We start from the raw sequence: 15,383 nt of genomic DNA on the forward strand, positions 1-15,383 counted from the left end.
CATCATTCAAAAGGCTGACAGTGGATGAAAGGGACAAAATCACCGGTCATGTCCCATGATCAATCATCTGTCCCATGGAGTAGGTTTGTCTGTGTTGCAGCGGGCGCAGGCACGATGCGTTCTCTCCTGCCGGCAGCCGCGAGAGGGCGCCAGCGCCGCGCGCAGCCCGTGGCCAAGTCTTTTTCACGTTTTGCGCCACATTCGGCAACCAGGGCACCTAGAACCGTGATTCCAACTACGTAAGATAGAAAATTCCAAATTTCAAAATTTTTCACCAGCGCAGCGGAGCAAGCATGCAAGCGCTTGTCAGCTTCACAGCTGGGTCAGTGATTTACACTGGCCGGAGCCCCCATATCTGTCCCGGGCTCACAGCGCCTGACAGAGAGTTCTGTGCTCGCACAAAGCTCCTAGGCGACCAAGGGCAGTGGTCGATGAGGCCTGAAGGGGAGCCAGGGCAGCCCAACAGAGAGTTCTGTGCTCGCACGAAGCCCCTAGCCGACCAAGGGTAGTGGTCGATGAGGCCCGAAGGGGAGCCAGGGCAGCCCAACAGAGAGTTCTGTGCTCGCACGAAGCCCCTAGCCGACCAAGGGCAGTGGTCGATGAGGCCTGAAGGGGAGCCAGGGCAGCCCAACAGAGAGTTCTGGGCTCGCACGAAGCCCCTAGCCTACCAAGGGCAGTGGTCGATGGGGCCCGAAGGGGAGCCAGGGCAGCCCAACAGAGAGTTCTGTGCTCGCACGAAGCCCCTAGCCGACCAAGGGCAGTGGTCGATGAGGCCTGAAGGGGAGCCAGGGCAGCCCAACAGAGAGTTCTGTGCCCGCACGAAGTCCCTAGCCGACCAAGGGCAGTGGTCGATGAGGCCTGAAGGGGAGCCAGGGCAGCCCAACAGAGAGTTCTGTGCTCGCACGAAGCCCCTAGCCGACCAAGGGCAGTGGTCGATGAGGCCTGAAGGGGAGCCAGGGCAGCCCAACAGAGAGTTCTGTGCTCGCACAAAGCTCCTAGCCGACCAAGGGTAGTGGTCGATGAGGCCCGAAGGGGAGCCAGGGCAGCCCAACAGAGAGTTCTGTGCTCGCACAAAGCTCCTAGCCGACCAAGGGCAGTGGTCGATGAGGCCCGAGGGGGAGCCAGGGCAGCCCAACAGAGAGTTCTGTGCTCGCACGAAGCCCCTAGCCGACCAAGGGCAGTGGTCGATGAGGCCCGAAGGGGAGCCAGGGCAGCCCAACAGAGAGTTCTGTGCTCGCACGAAGCCCCTAGCCGACCAAGGGCAGTGGTCGATGAGGCCCGAAGGGGAGCCAGGGCAGCCCAACAGAGAGTTCTGTGCTCGCACGAAGCCCCTAGCCAACCAAGGGCAGTGGTCGATGAGGCCCGAAGGGGAGCCAGGGCAGCCCAACAGGACCGAAATCAAAGGTCTGGTTGGAGGGCACAAGGGCTTGAAGGACTAGCTGTAGGTCACATAATGAATTGCGGCCCGTAGGGTCGGGATCCGAAACATCAGTCAGATGTCCTATTGCACCGTTCGAGGACCCCTGAAACAGCGGGGGTGTCTAAGTCGTCCCGAGACCGACAACACCGAACGGTTGGCTCCTTGTCAGTTTGGACCCTGGGCCGGGCGGATCTAGGATTTCATCAGAGGGCGGGAGGCACGCAACACTCTCCGTCCCCTGGAGTTTAGGGTCTCCCAAATCCTTGCGCTCCGGCCATTAAATTCTAAAATTCTTAGTATGTTATGTTTTAATACGAGAACCCATCTTGCTGTGCGTAGCTCTAGAAAACTATGCGTGATACGCATGTGCATGCATGACACTTATTCCTTTTCTCCAGATCATGGTGAGTCCTGTCATTTTTAGGCTAATTTTGTTCTCCAAAAAAACACGGCAAAATAAACAAACTTTGGCTGCTAAACACAAGTTAAATCAATCGCGAACTTGAGTCCTTGCTTATTCACAGCTAGCCGCCTAGGCGATGTGATCAGCTGATCACTCAAGACTTGCAAAGTTTTTTCTTTGTTATGAAGGAGTGCAAGCTATTTATAATTTTAAATGAATTAAGACCGTGATGCACATGCATAATAGGTGTCACAACTTCAATTATCAACGGAAATGACAAATACGACGTCGGCGGCACGTATATCATGCCGACAATTGCGCGCTAAATTTAATCGGCGCGTATCCGACTGCTGCTCCAAGGCTAAGGCGGAAAGACCAATAGCGACGGAATATAAACGAACATGCATGCTGCAGCAGGCAAGCAAAGAGGGTTCTGTCAATAAGTATGGGGTGCTCAGAGCAAACAAGAAGAATCCAAGACCAACATGGTGGGCCCCTGAGCGGTCGGGAGTACCACAGTGGGCTGACATAAGATTCCGACCAGAGCACAGGACCGTGTCATCAATGGGAAGCTACCCGAGATCAGGATGTGTGGTTAAAGGGAGTGTTGCACATCTATTGGGGGTTTTGAAATAAATAACCATCTTGAAAACATTTTGGTGCTGTTCACCATCCTGCCTTTCTAGAGATCTAAGCCCCTCTAGTTTCTGAGCTACACGCCCGCAAAAATGGGGAAAGGTCTATCGGGAAGGGTATTTCAGAGTTATCTCGGCATTCATGACCTCATAATAATGTCATTCAAGTCCTGCCATTCTATAAGCCATGCAACGATCAAGGCTAGGAAAAACATAGTTGTCAAATACTCATATCTGGCGTTCCTGAGCGTGATTTCCAGATAGAACGGGCGTCAATTGACTCTAATCAGTGTTGTGCAAGATACGATGACATAATCAAACCATGACACAATGAAGAGCATATTTACTGAGCAGATGATTATGCTGTCTAGATCAGTTTTTCCACTTAAAAAGTATACCAGTCGTTATAAGTGAGCTTGTTTCATCATATCTCATGCTTGCTGCAGCATCTTCAAACGTGGAACATTCTTTTGAATTGCGGCGACGGCACCCGCTTTATTGGTATGACGCACTTACAGCACATTACCGAATGCGGGCGTCCGGCCGGAGTGCCGATTTGCTATACTCCGGGAACATTTCAAATATATATATATATATATATATATATATATATATATATATATATATATATATATATATATATATATATATTCGTCGATGGAGCCCGTTTAATGGGTGCGGTCCTCTGACATCGTATCACCGGATCCGGATCCGCCACCACACTCAGATGGTGTGTGGTGGCGAAGCGACAGCAGTCGTTCAAAAATATTCATTATCATGCGCAGGGCGCGACCACGTGCAGTTGATAGCACTGAAGCCGGGCTGTCAACTGGCACGTAACATTGCCGTCCGCCGAAGGCGCCTCTTTGGCTAACACTCCCCCCCCCCCCCCCCCCCCTCCCACAGCCCATTGCCGAATGCGGGTGATCGTTCGAAGCATTAATTTACTTGACAACAGTGCCTTCCAAGCATGTTTTTAATTGTGTGCTGGATGTTAGACCATGTGCATTCCACACCACCGTCGGAAGTCTGTCAACTGATACCGTAACATAACCAGGGACCGAGGGCACCTATTTCATTTGCATCACCCACTGACATCGCGTTGCTGAATGAACGCGATCGGCCGAGTGTGGTAGTGAATCCACGGAATTATCTACAAACAGCCAGGACCGTGCCGGGCAAGTGCGAGCGTATCCACGAGGCAGCTGTTTGGGAGGGCTTTCAAATGGTACCATGGCATTGCCATCGGTCGTCAGCACCCTGCATGCGGATGGCTGGCCGAAGCGTCGTGGCGAAGCTGGCAACCGGCCAAAAGGCAAACAGCTGAATGGTTTGAGGACAAAAGGGCGAACGTCAGGAGCGAGATGGCGAAAATGCGAAATAGATAACATTCGAATGGATAAATTTTAAGTGGCACAAAGTCTAAGGGACAACAAGTCAATGGCAAAATTCAAAATGACTTACGTCAAACGCAAAAAGCCAAGGAGAATTAGGAGAGAGAGAATACAGATAATTAGAAAAGAGAGAAAATATAACTGAAGTGCAAGCATTGATCTACCAAGAACGTCAAGAAGCATCAAAATGAAGCAGATCATGGATTCTGATCATTACAGACGAGTGACGATAAAAGGATCCGTTTCATTCCGGGCACAGCGCGGCAATAGGGGGAGGCAGGCGAGACGGGTGGTTACCGGCCCGCCGACAGGGGCTCAAGGTTATGTATATATCGCTTCCATTTTGGGAGGTCGTGTTTTTCCCCAGCTGAAAGTTTTGTGCATGCACATATGGTATCAGAATCCAAACCGATAAGGCCCCGTAACTGAGCTACGAGGTCCTTGATTGGGTTCAAGATGTGCTTTTCGGCATCAAAAATTGTTTATAAATCAGAAAGTCTCCGTTATGAATTATTTAGGTCCTGCCCTTGGCCCCGGTTCGTGTTAAGGGGATACTGGCTCGGGAGGCCTTCTTTATCAATCAGATGGCTTATGGTCTGGGTTAGGAGGTACCCTCAATAGATCACGAGGCCCTTGTTCTGCCTCAGGAGGCACCTTTATTTATAAGGGATCTCCTGTTCCAGAGGGCTCCTGGTCCGGATCGGGATGTCCCGCGTCGGGAGACGGAGATCCTTCGCTGGATCGGACCCCTAATTTACACAGGAGCCCATGATCGTCACACGTACAGCCGTGACAGATCGCTTTTGACCTGCACTCCGATGCGTATGTTTTTCTCCAATCCCAAACGCCATGATCTGACACAGTGATAACATCACACATGCCCGAACTGGAAGCGCTTGGACTGGAATCCCAGAATGATAGCTGCCGCAACAACGCATGCCGTTTTTTCTCGGAAGCTATCGCTTAAGTGATCGGAATTCATGGTGTGAATAATGTCAGGTAACGAAACAAAGAAGAGCGCGGCTGACTGTAGTTAACACGTCACCGACACCTCCCCACACGCCTCCCCCGCGCCTCTCCTCTCTCCCACTGCCGCCGCGCCGGCCGGTCCAGGCGGCAGTCAGCTGACTCAGCAGCCAGACAGGGCTGAGGAGACGACCCCACACGGATCGGCCGGCCGGCTCGGCGTACACACAGCACAAATAAAAACACTAATCCACCACTTTTATTCGTGATTTCTTCAGTTTGGTGTAATGCCAAACTCAATAAATCATGAACAAAAATGGTGGGAGATAGATTAGAGCTGACACGTCGATGGGCCGCTTGATCCAGCGCCTGTTTACCAACCCTCCGTAAGAGATGACTCAGGTATGAAGCAGACGCCTTGAACATCCAGGTCCCCATTGAGAACGAACCACTTTAAATAAACACCCTGCTGGCTGCACGGGCGTATTTTGTCTTATAAAACATATCTGCCCAAACAGGTAATGCCATGAAGATGTGAGTGGGTATAGCTTATCTAAAGTTAGTCCCTGTGCTGTGCTCCCTTGCCCTTTGTGGCCGGTAAAGGATATTTTCTTTGCCTCTCCAAAGCCCAAGATCATTGTAAAAATCACAAACTTGAGAAGGAATATGTTGTGGGGTTTCAAGTGCCTTCTTCGTGCCCATAATCAGAAGGGCCTTTGGAAAGTCTGGCCCGAGAGCACCTGCCCTTGGAGGAGGCCCTATTTTGTCCACGAGTCCTACAACTAAAGTCTTCCTACAACTCCAAGTCCATGGTGCAGCTCGCAGGCAGAGTAGTTTTATGAGCACGATGTTCTGAGATTGGAGAGGCCCAAACCGGATGATTTAAAAGGCATCATATAGTGACCAATCGTCGCGCGTCAAAACACCGAACACCGGGCAGAAGGCCCCCTCCAATCTAAATCCAGGACACCTTAGTGCCTTCCGCGAAGTCAAAAGGCGCCTTACTGGCTGGACCCCGATGGCTAAGTGGAGGCGGGAGCCTTAACCCATAGCCCCCCCCCCCCCCCCCGTTCTCAACAAGCAACTGACCACGGGCCTTATGAAAGCCAAGGGCTTCCTGCCAGGACAGGTGTGTGTTTTGATCGATAGCCTGTTTTGCTGTTATCCATCTGAAGTTTATTTCTGATGACTTGCATTAGCATTCCTTGCGGCTTTTTGTCAATCGACTTCTTATCGTATTGACTTCCTGCCTTTTCAACCTTTTGCATTGAACTTCCGTCCCGTTTGGCCTCTTGTCATTTGTTATTTGATTTATTTCCATTTGCCATTTGACTTATTATCATTTTGTGTTCGACGCATTGCCATTTAGCGTTTTACTTCTTGTTATTCGACATTCAGCTTTTTGCCATTTGCCTTGTTGCCCGTCCACTTTTGACTTTTTGCCTTTTTGAGTTCTTGCCCTTTTGACTTTTTTCATTTTAATCTTTTCGCCAAAATCGCCATTTAGCGTTAGACTTCTTAACATTTTATTTTTTGCCCTTTTGCTTCTTGTTTTTTGCATTTTTATCGGGGATCAGCTCACAGCTCCCAGGTCGACATAGCAGACGGACCGCGCTGGTCGGTCCGCTGACAGGTGCCTGTCATCCAGCCGCCGTCTGTCGGCCGGCAGCCGACCAGCTGTCACGGACCAATGTCTCGCCGTGGTCGGCCACGCTGCAGTCGTGCGTGGCCCGGCAGCAGCGTTGGAACGGCAGGGGCGTCAGGCCGGCGCTGGCACGCCCGAGAGGACGGCGGCCGGCCGACCAGGCGGCGCCGGCAGCTCGGCCCACCCGGCCAGGCGCCGCCGACAGCTCGGCCCACCTGACCAGGCGGCGCCAGTAGCTCGGCCCACCCGACCAGGCGGCGCCGGCAGCTCAGCCCACCCGACCAGGCGCCGCCGACAGCCCGGCCCGTCCGACATACGTGGAGAACGGTCTGCCGATCCCGGAACGAGAACAATGCATTCCCTGGCCCAGAGCTATGCGGACTATGCCAAACGGAATATGACAAACACACTGTTTGGCAACTAGCCAAGATTTCGTTTACCCTTTACGAACACGTACATTGCGCAAACGATCATGGGTGGAATGGAGGAATGCACAGACACTTGACCTGACGAACTGATTGTTTTGCTACGCATCAGCGCGGTGACCGGAAGGCGACGGTTTATGAATCGAACAGTATCGAATTTTTAACGCATTGTCCGCTGACACCAGGGAGCTGGAGCTATATTGAGGGACACCAGGGAACTAGAGCCATATTGAGGGACCTAGGGAGCTGGAGTTCTGTTGAGAGACACCAGGGAGCTGGAGCTCTATTGAAAGGCACCAGGGACCTGGAACTCTTTTGAGTGACACCAGGGAGCTGGCGTTCTATTGAGCTTTGGGGGAAGGACGTAAAAAGCGTGTGTTCAGCAGCTGACGCAGATGTGGCAGTACATGTTGAGGCGTGTTTGAATGTGCACATGCCAGCCAAGTGCTTCGCCCATGGTATCATCACGTCTGTTTTTATTGCATTTATGCGAGCATACGCCACGTCGAAATATGTTTGAAGAAAAACAGACAGGAACCGCCAAACGTCATCACCTTCGATACCGGGCTCCCATACAACACGCCTAAACCAAACGAGATTGTGGGGGGAGTGCACTAGGCGTGCAGCTCGGCGAATTGCAACCAGTTTCAAACCAGAGTGTCTCCTTTACACTCCCCTGACCATAACACCGCAAACATAAAACTTTTCATATTCCTCCGGTAATAACTGCCAGGCCTTGCCCGTCCCAAAGGCAAACAATGCATAAGCGTCGTCATTTGCATGTTTGAACGGCGGCATGCGAGTGCAGCCCTGCATGCTTAGCTCATGGAAGATGAATATTTCAGTGCATGGACAAGACCTATTGCATGCTTTTTGAAATGCGAAGGTCTCCATTCGCGCACGATTTGGCATCATTCGCATGACGAGATATTTTTCATCATTCATGTCTGTTCACGTCTGTTTGTTGGCATCATCCGCATGACGAGATATTTTTCATCGTTCTTATACGCTCGTCCGTCGCCTCGTAAGTTGTGCTGCCGGTTATACCTCATCGAACTGGTCTGACCAGCGACCGGCACCACATGCCACTTGTACTTATGGTTAATGGCACTATGAAAGCTCTGAGTGTGGCTCTGTTCCAAATAAAGGTGTCAGGACAGCGCTGCCAGGGGTACATGTGTCAGTATGACCAACAACTATGTTTCCCGAATCAGTTGCAAGATTTGTTCCGAAAGAAAGAAAGGTGTTCTTTGCACACATAAGATTAATAACAGTGAAATTAAGTGATGGTTATCCAACTTATTGCAAATCATATGCACGCTAAGCGACTTAAAACACACAGCGATTAATACTAGCGACGATTGGCAATAGTCCGGACAGTGGTGAAAGCGAATCAGAATAAGCAAGCAATAAAAAGTACAATAATTTACCAACGGAAGCGACAGCGACAGCTGTTAAGCCACTTGGGAAGATGGATGAATTGCCAGCAACCGCAGCTATTTTAAACTACCTTAGCATGTTGACAAATACACGCTTCAACGAGGTGCACGAGCTAACCCGTCTCTCGGACCCTCGGCTCTAACGACACGTTCAAACACGCATCCGAAACTGAGCTGCGCTGGGTCAACGTTAGCATGCAAATGCTTATTCTACTAAACACACTTTTATGGGTCCATACTACAAGCTTTTCTTTCAGTAGTGGTATTCCAGGCATAGCGCGATGCAGACGTGGGCAACTCCGGTGATCCTACTACGTGGACATGTCAACTGAATTAATTGTGACGAGCTTTTGAGAATCAATAAAAGCTTGAAAAAATTAAAGACATTTCCCATGATAATTAGACATTGCGAGGGCGCGTAACTCACATTACAGCATTGAAATCCAAACCCGAATTGTTTGCACCAACCCACGTCGAAACTAGGCTAAAACTAGAAAGCTAGAAAAAAGTGATATGACTTCGTTATTCATTGTCCTTTTTCAGCCGATGTTGTTGTCTCCGCCATGGGGGCAATGACCATGTGCACCAATCCTTGAATCTACCTTTGACCTGGTGCGGGTTTACGCGAGCTTTCCCATGTCACCTTCCGCTTAGCTTCCATGGTTTCCAAGAGAGCAAATGTGTGCGAGGTGCTGCGGGTTAAGACTGCTGTGAGGCCGACCCAGTCAGGGGAACGCGCGAAAAATGCACGTCTGGAAAGCGTATCCGTACGCGTATGGGGTATGCAGCATACGTGTACAGAAAGCTGCAGTTTGTTTGGCACGTTTTCCACCGGTAAGATTTTTTGAATTCACGCTGTCAGATTGTGCAAGGTTCTGCACGTAAACCAGCTTTATTCACAGTTGGAGGCGAGCCCCGCTTAGTCGCTCTTGTAACGTAGCCGTCTGCAGCATTGCAGCTGTGCGAAGCGATGCCGTGACAATAGTTCACCCATTCGGAATTTTGCCTGCCGGACAAAACCTTAGCCCCGCGAAAAAACCTTAGCCACACAGGTGTTTTCTGGCTATTCTACGGGGAATAAGGCAATTAGTGCTGTGTTATTGATACGAATAAAGCTGCTCTGAAAGCACGTGACAACTTACGTGATTTTGATTTTTCAACAATGAAACTTTTTTGACATGTGTACCTTTAAATATCCACAAATTTGCCGAGTACGCGCACACGCTACGGTGTCCACATCCCCTCCGAATACATCACTGCCTGTCCGGCTCTAGCCACATCCCCGCCCGCCCCCCGCCAGCAAGCGTACCACTTGCCAACACGCCGGCCGTGCCCTTGGCCCGGCGGAATCGGGCGCGCCGACCGCCCCCGGCGGGCTGACGTCATCGCGACGGCTTGACGTCACGGCAGGTTACGTCAGTCGCCAGGCTCGCCGAGCGCGGGACGTCGTAACCGGCTTTTCACGGGGCCCGCGTGCCCGCCGGTGCTGAGCCCGGCGGTTCGTCGACGGCGCGGCGAGCGCGGTTTCGATCTCAACTACGCCATTGTCGTGCGAATGACGCTTGGAAGGCAAAACTGAAGGGTTGTGCGCACTATAAACGCGCGTCAAGCCGGCAACGCAACCGTAACGCAAAATATTTTCGTCATGAAGCAACAGATTTCATCCACGACTCCTCTGACCAGTCGCACTAGCATGCGTCATTAAGTATGACTGATCCATCCGCAGTTTTCAAGAGAGCCAATCTTAGAAGATGACGTTCGATTTTAGAAGCTGCGACAGCAGAACAATTTACATCTGATCTCAGATGTCCGAAAACTGGCGTGAGGAGCAATGCCACGGAAGTTGAGTGGCTCAAGCCATCAACATAATCCATAGCTGTCATACATAATCCCTGCCCATTGTCTTGCTGCCTGGCACAAGATGATTTGAAAACGTCTGTAGCATGCCCGTATGTCGATTACAGGTTCCAGCATGCGACATGGGAATTCTATTGCACCATATGATGAGGTGAGCTTCTCAGGAAGACAACTTCGGTGACCGAAGCTGGGTGCACCTCTCCTGCCGCATTGCGGTAGAGCCCTGCCAGGAGCGCGCGCCATCCACGCCTTTCGGCGGTGCCATGCGCGGGCACGTCCGTTTTGTACTTCGCCCAGCCCGGCTGAACATTGACCTTGCTGGCGGGCGGCCCACCGACCATTGGCCTTGTTGACAGCGGGCTGACGGGCCGGGCGGACCGTATCTGCCGCCATGCCAGGGACGACCCGGCCGGGGCGCTCAAGGTCCACGGCCGCGGACGCCCCGTCAGAAGGGCAGGACCCCGCGGTGCGGCGGCCAGCGGACGAGCGCTGCCGCCGTGCGTGCGGATGGCGCCTGGGGCCGACGGCCGAAAATGAGACTCGCAGCGAAACACAGATAAGAGGCGACGTTTGATGGGAGTCGTGAAACGGCAGCCGACATGCGGATGTGATATTCGCGTGCGTTGATCAACAACTCCACGGTCAATTTTCCAACACACCAGCCTGCTGTTACCCAGCGTAAGCCATCACTGCTCGTAAGTTCGCACTGCGCGACCTCTATGCGTCCGACAGCTTGCTGCGGCAGTATCCGACGGTTTGCTGCGTTACTGTCCAACTTTTCCGGTTCGGCTCGGCTCGGCGGGGATGCTCAGCTGTGTTTCAAAACACACCGAACAGCGGCCTGTCGACGCAGGGCCGCCGATAAAGAGACCTTCTGTCCTGGTGGCTGTATTGGTCCGATGGATGGCTGCCCGCTGTGTGGAAAGCGGCCTGCCCTGACCTCAACAAGTCAACACTCGCAATCAGTCGCACGTGGGGACGCGCACCACGGTCAGCCGAGACCTTCCGCTCCGTCAGCATTCGAACATGCCCCGTACAGGAGATCAGGACAGCTGCGGCGGGCACAGGCGTTCGGCTGCGGTGAGAACAGATAACAACGCTCAAGCACCCGCCCCACTGTGTACGGGATGATCACAATCCTCCGCGTTCATCCCGCAGTGGTGGATGTATCGGGACATTTACGTACACACACAGTCGCACAATAGCTGACAAGAAGTAGTGCGGTTCGCACCGATGTTACGTGCACGGAAAATAAATGACGCACGCGCCTCTCGCACTGGTGGCTGCACTCACAGATCAGGCACGCCGGCACGCACGGCGGTCCGAATACCGCCAGCCCTGAGTGAGTGCGATGCTGCAGTGGGTACGGGCCCGTCCACCTTCACGGTGGTGGCCCCCACAAGCTCTCATCGACGGGGGTATCCGTCCCGGCTTTCAGCGACGGTGGTACACGGCCAGCCGCCGAGCCTTGTCACGAATGCCCCCTGGAGCCTCAGATCATGGGGAGGAGAAGTGTGGGGGGACCGAGAGCAACAGCATAATGACAAACGTGTTGCATATGAATGCGACAGATACTATTTTGGCTGAAGAATTCGTGCTAACTAAATTATATTTTGAGTCTGCGAATGTTCGTCATTTCCATAATAAAAACACATGGAACCAGACGACAAAACATCCTTAGGATATCGCGATATGCCGTCCACCTCCAACAGGGACATTTGTTTTACTACCTAACGCCCGACCACCCGAGCGCATTTCATAATGTTCTATACTGCATTGTATCTATAGCGGTCGTTGGCTGGTTTGCTCGCCTAAGCTGATGTTTTTCGCCTTTTCGGTGATGATGCCGTCGGTGATGTGACTGAGCTTGCGGGCGCGCTCGGCCAGGCCGTCCACCGAGTGTTTGGCCGAGTTCAGCAGCTCGTCGGTCGTCTTCACGGCCGTCTTGGTGACGTTGGCCAGCTCGTGCACCTCCTGGTTGATCTTGCCGATCACCCACTCCATGGCCTCCCGACCCTGGGTGGTGACAGAACACGGTGTGAGACGGGACATCACGAGGTCACAGCTTCGCACAACCCCGAAGACGTATGCACTAATGGCGAGCGCACCAAACAGCGTCTCAACTGGCCTGGAGACTGCAGGCAAGTAGTCCGCTAGTCGGCAGAAGCCAGCTCCCACCTTGCCAGCATTGGTCGAGATGATGCTGGTGAGGATGTTCTCCATGTAGTGGGTGAGTGGCACGCCCTGCACGGTGACCACCGCCTCCTGGCGCAGCAGCGTCTTGCTGGCGTCCTCCGGGTGTGGCGAGTACACCAGCTGCTCGTCCACCGAAATGCTGGTGCCGAAAGTGATCTGGGGACAGGAGAGCCGCGCTGCTAGAGCTGCACAGCGACCAGCGCAATTGGCCCGCGCCACAGCGCCACACGGAGAAACACGTCCAGATGAAGCGTTCGCTATAAAACTATGTAAAAACGCCATGGAAGCATACAGAAGGCGTCTAATTGTCATGGACCAGATTCTAATAGTCATCTGAGAGCATTTTCACATGCACGAAATCCCATTACATGACCGGCAAAACCAAGCGCATGGACGATGGGCTACGCATACCAAACGTACGTTATTTCTGCGTTGAACTCATGACACTGAACATTCCCGTCGCGAACAAACAGCCCTGATTACAACAAAGCGCAGCTACTTTTCTCTGTGTGCTGGGCAAATGGCGCGGGGCCATTCGGTCGAGGTGCTCACATTTCTAGTGTTGAGGACCATCTGCCGTGTGGCGGGGTCCACGGTGGAGCGTTCATAGCCGTAACAGACGTTGGGGGAGCCGATGAGCCTCGCCGCCCAGCCAGGGATTCCCCATTTGGAGCTGATGAGGCGATCAGTGAGCAGACGGCCGCCCTCCACGCGCCGGTCCAGCACGTCAATGCCCACCACTGCAGGATTCATGGGATTCGGGTACTTGCGCCATGCCGCTTGGCTTACCGTCTCCCACGAGTGGCTGCAAGTGCAGGCAATCATGTTATTACCTTACCATGAATGAGGTGAGGAACAAGAACACACAACCACACTTTGGTAAGTGAGATGTACTTCCATCTGAGAGATGAATCATGAAGAACTAGATGCCACCTAATGCTATCATGTTCTATCATGCTTTCCAAAGCAAAGACACTTGACACATGATGCTGTGGACAAGTTGGTCATCACTGGTCCTGGTCACACAAATTTACTTGGGTGTAGATATACATTGCTACCTTATGTTACAAAAAATCATTGTACACCATTCATTGTGTTTAAGGTGGAACATATCATAATCTCAAAACGGGTAGAATCATAGCGAGCTACGATACAATCAACTATGATAGCGAGCTCCCAAGCGCCGCACGCTCCCCCGCTCGACTCTCCCCCAGCGCCGTTTCTGCATTGTTGTTGCATAATTACAATATCTCTGCTTATCAAGAACCATAAAAAATGTATGGGACCAAGGAAACAATAATAATGCAATGAAAAACATTTCTTATTGTGTCTAGGTATGTTTATGACATGGACAGGCCAGAATAGTCCAGAACATAGCCTAAACTAGCCTAACCTAACCTAACCTAGCCTAACAACATAACCTAACCTAACCTAACCTAACCTAACCTAACCTAACCTAACCTAACCTAACCTAACCTAACCTAACCTAACCTAACCTAACCTAACCTAACCTAACCAACTTAACTTAACCTAACCTAACCTAACCTAACCTAAGCCCCCACCCTATCCCCTTCAACCCAGTGTCCCATTGGCATCCATGTTCCCTGCCATATATATGTCTTGCATTCAGAAGTTTTGGTGATTTCTGCCATATTCTCATTTTACTTTTCATTCCCACCCAAAAATGTTGTATTTTCCCACCATGTTGACCAATCTACGAACAATATGGAAGACTGATCGGATACACAAGTAACACATTTTGTTGGATTCTTGTTACCTTGGCCTCATAATTTCTATGGTTCTTGATGCACAGCAATGTTGTGATCACACAGTAATGTTGTGATCACCCGTAGAAATGGCACCGGGGTTGTGGTTCATGCGTGTTTGTGCTCAGATGTTCGCTATCATAGTTATTTAAGTTCCAAGGTAAGAGTTTAGATGGCTTGTTTACAATTCACTACGATATGTTCTGCCTTAAAAATGGCGATTGATGTACAATGCTCTTTCTAAACATGAGGCGGCAATGTACGCCCTGACCTTTGCTTGTTTAATAATGCAAATTTCACACCCTTTCTGTCTCATTCAGTCAAGTAACCAAAAAGATAACACATCCTGTGAAAGTTCTCTGCAGGATCACATGGGATCTTTGCTGACCAGGTTGCTATACACACCAAAAGGCACATAATCTATTGAGTGTGATATGCATGACATTGACACCCTGAAGTTTTTAATACCAGGGCCTCTGCAACTACACCCTGAGCCTCTACACCAAAATAGATCATCCTGTCACTTAGAAAACTCATTGGGTCATGAGCATGCTTGCAACTGATGCCCATCAATGCCAGGTTGACAATCTGCAGTTGTACGCACATGCACAAAATTATTGTTCAATTAAAGCTTTCTGATATTAACCCTTATCTGCACAAAAGCCTAATCTGTACTCTTCAGACACACAGTTATACATTGAGATCATCATGAAAATCATTGGTTGGTGGGCTACGTACATCCCCCATCACACAGCACTGGTCTCACTTGATTTCCAACCAAACAGAGAAGACCATGGCACAATGATAATTCGATACAAACTCCAAGTCCATGTCAAGAGATAACCTGAGCCCATCATAGCATAACAGTTGGATACCCCCCACATTTCTTGTTACGTAATCAGAACTCGTGACTAGAGGTCAGGAAATAACAGTCGTTCCATTTGTGGCGCAGCATAATGCTTGTTATTAGCTGCCCACATCCGTATTCACATCCCTACTTACTTAAAAACGTGTTCCGATGTCCAAATCTTCATGATATTCTAGGGAAGAATTTAGCACAAACCACGCGGCGCCCGACCACGATTACGCAGCCACTCCTCGCTCCACGACCCACGGCAGGAAAAGGAATGACAAGTATCAAGGCAAGCCAAATATAAGCATCGAATTACTGAGGCGTCATATGATTTTCAATTGGACAAACATTGGGTTATAGCGCAATGCTTATGACGTCACTGGT

General features: G+C 51.1%; 1 protein-coding gene across 1 annotated transcript; it reads right to left on the bottom strand.

Moving 5' to 3' along the window:
• Positions 1–11,056: 11,056 nt before the first annotated feature.
• slmo (PRELI domain containing slowmo) lies at positions 11,057–15,267 on the bottom strand. The gene is made up of 4 exons (XM_037229334.1): positions 15,149–15,267; positions 12,933–13,185; positions 12,363–12,536; positions 11,057–12,200 (listed from the first exon to the last, which is right to left on the bottom strand). Exons 1-4 carry the CDS (start codon positions 15,178–15,180, stop codon positions 11,967–11,969), a joined length of 693 nt encoding a protein of 230 aa, XP_037085229.1. The 5' UTR covers positions 15,181–15,267; the 3' UTR covers positions 11,057–11,966.
• Between the last annotated feature and the right edge of the window lie 116 nt (positions 15,268–15,383).

This window comes from Pollicipes pollicipes, unplaced genomic scaffold (assembly GCF_011947565.3).
Source record: "Pollicipes pollicipes isolate AB1234 unplaced genomic scaffold, Ppol_2.1 Scaffold_6138;HRSCAF=7277_pilon_pilon_pilon, whole genome shotgun sequence".
In the NCBI taxonomy this organism is placed as follows: Eukaryota; Metazoa; Arthropoda; class Thecostraca; order Pollicipedomorpha; family Pollicipedidae; genus Pollicipes; species Pollicipes pollicipes.

Coding starts and splice junctions, on each gene's coding strand:
- slmo (XM_037229334.1), bottom strand. CDS start 15,180: ATGAAGATTTGGACATCGGAACACGTTTTTAA. Junction 13,186..15,148: donor ACATCGGAACACGTTTTTAA/GTAAGTAGGGAT, acceptor CTGCACTTGCAG/CCACTCGTGGGAGACGGTAA. Junction 12,201..12,362: donor TCTCGACCAATGCTGGCAAG/GTGGGAGCTGGC, acceptor GTCACCACCCAG/GGTCGGGAGGCCATGGAGTG.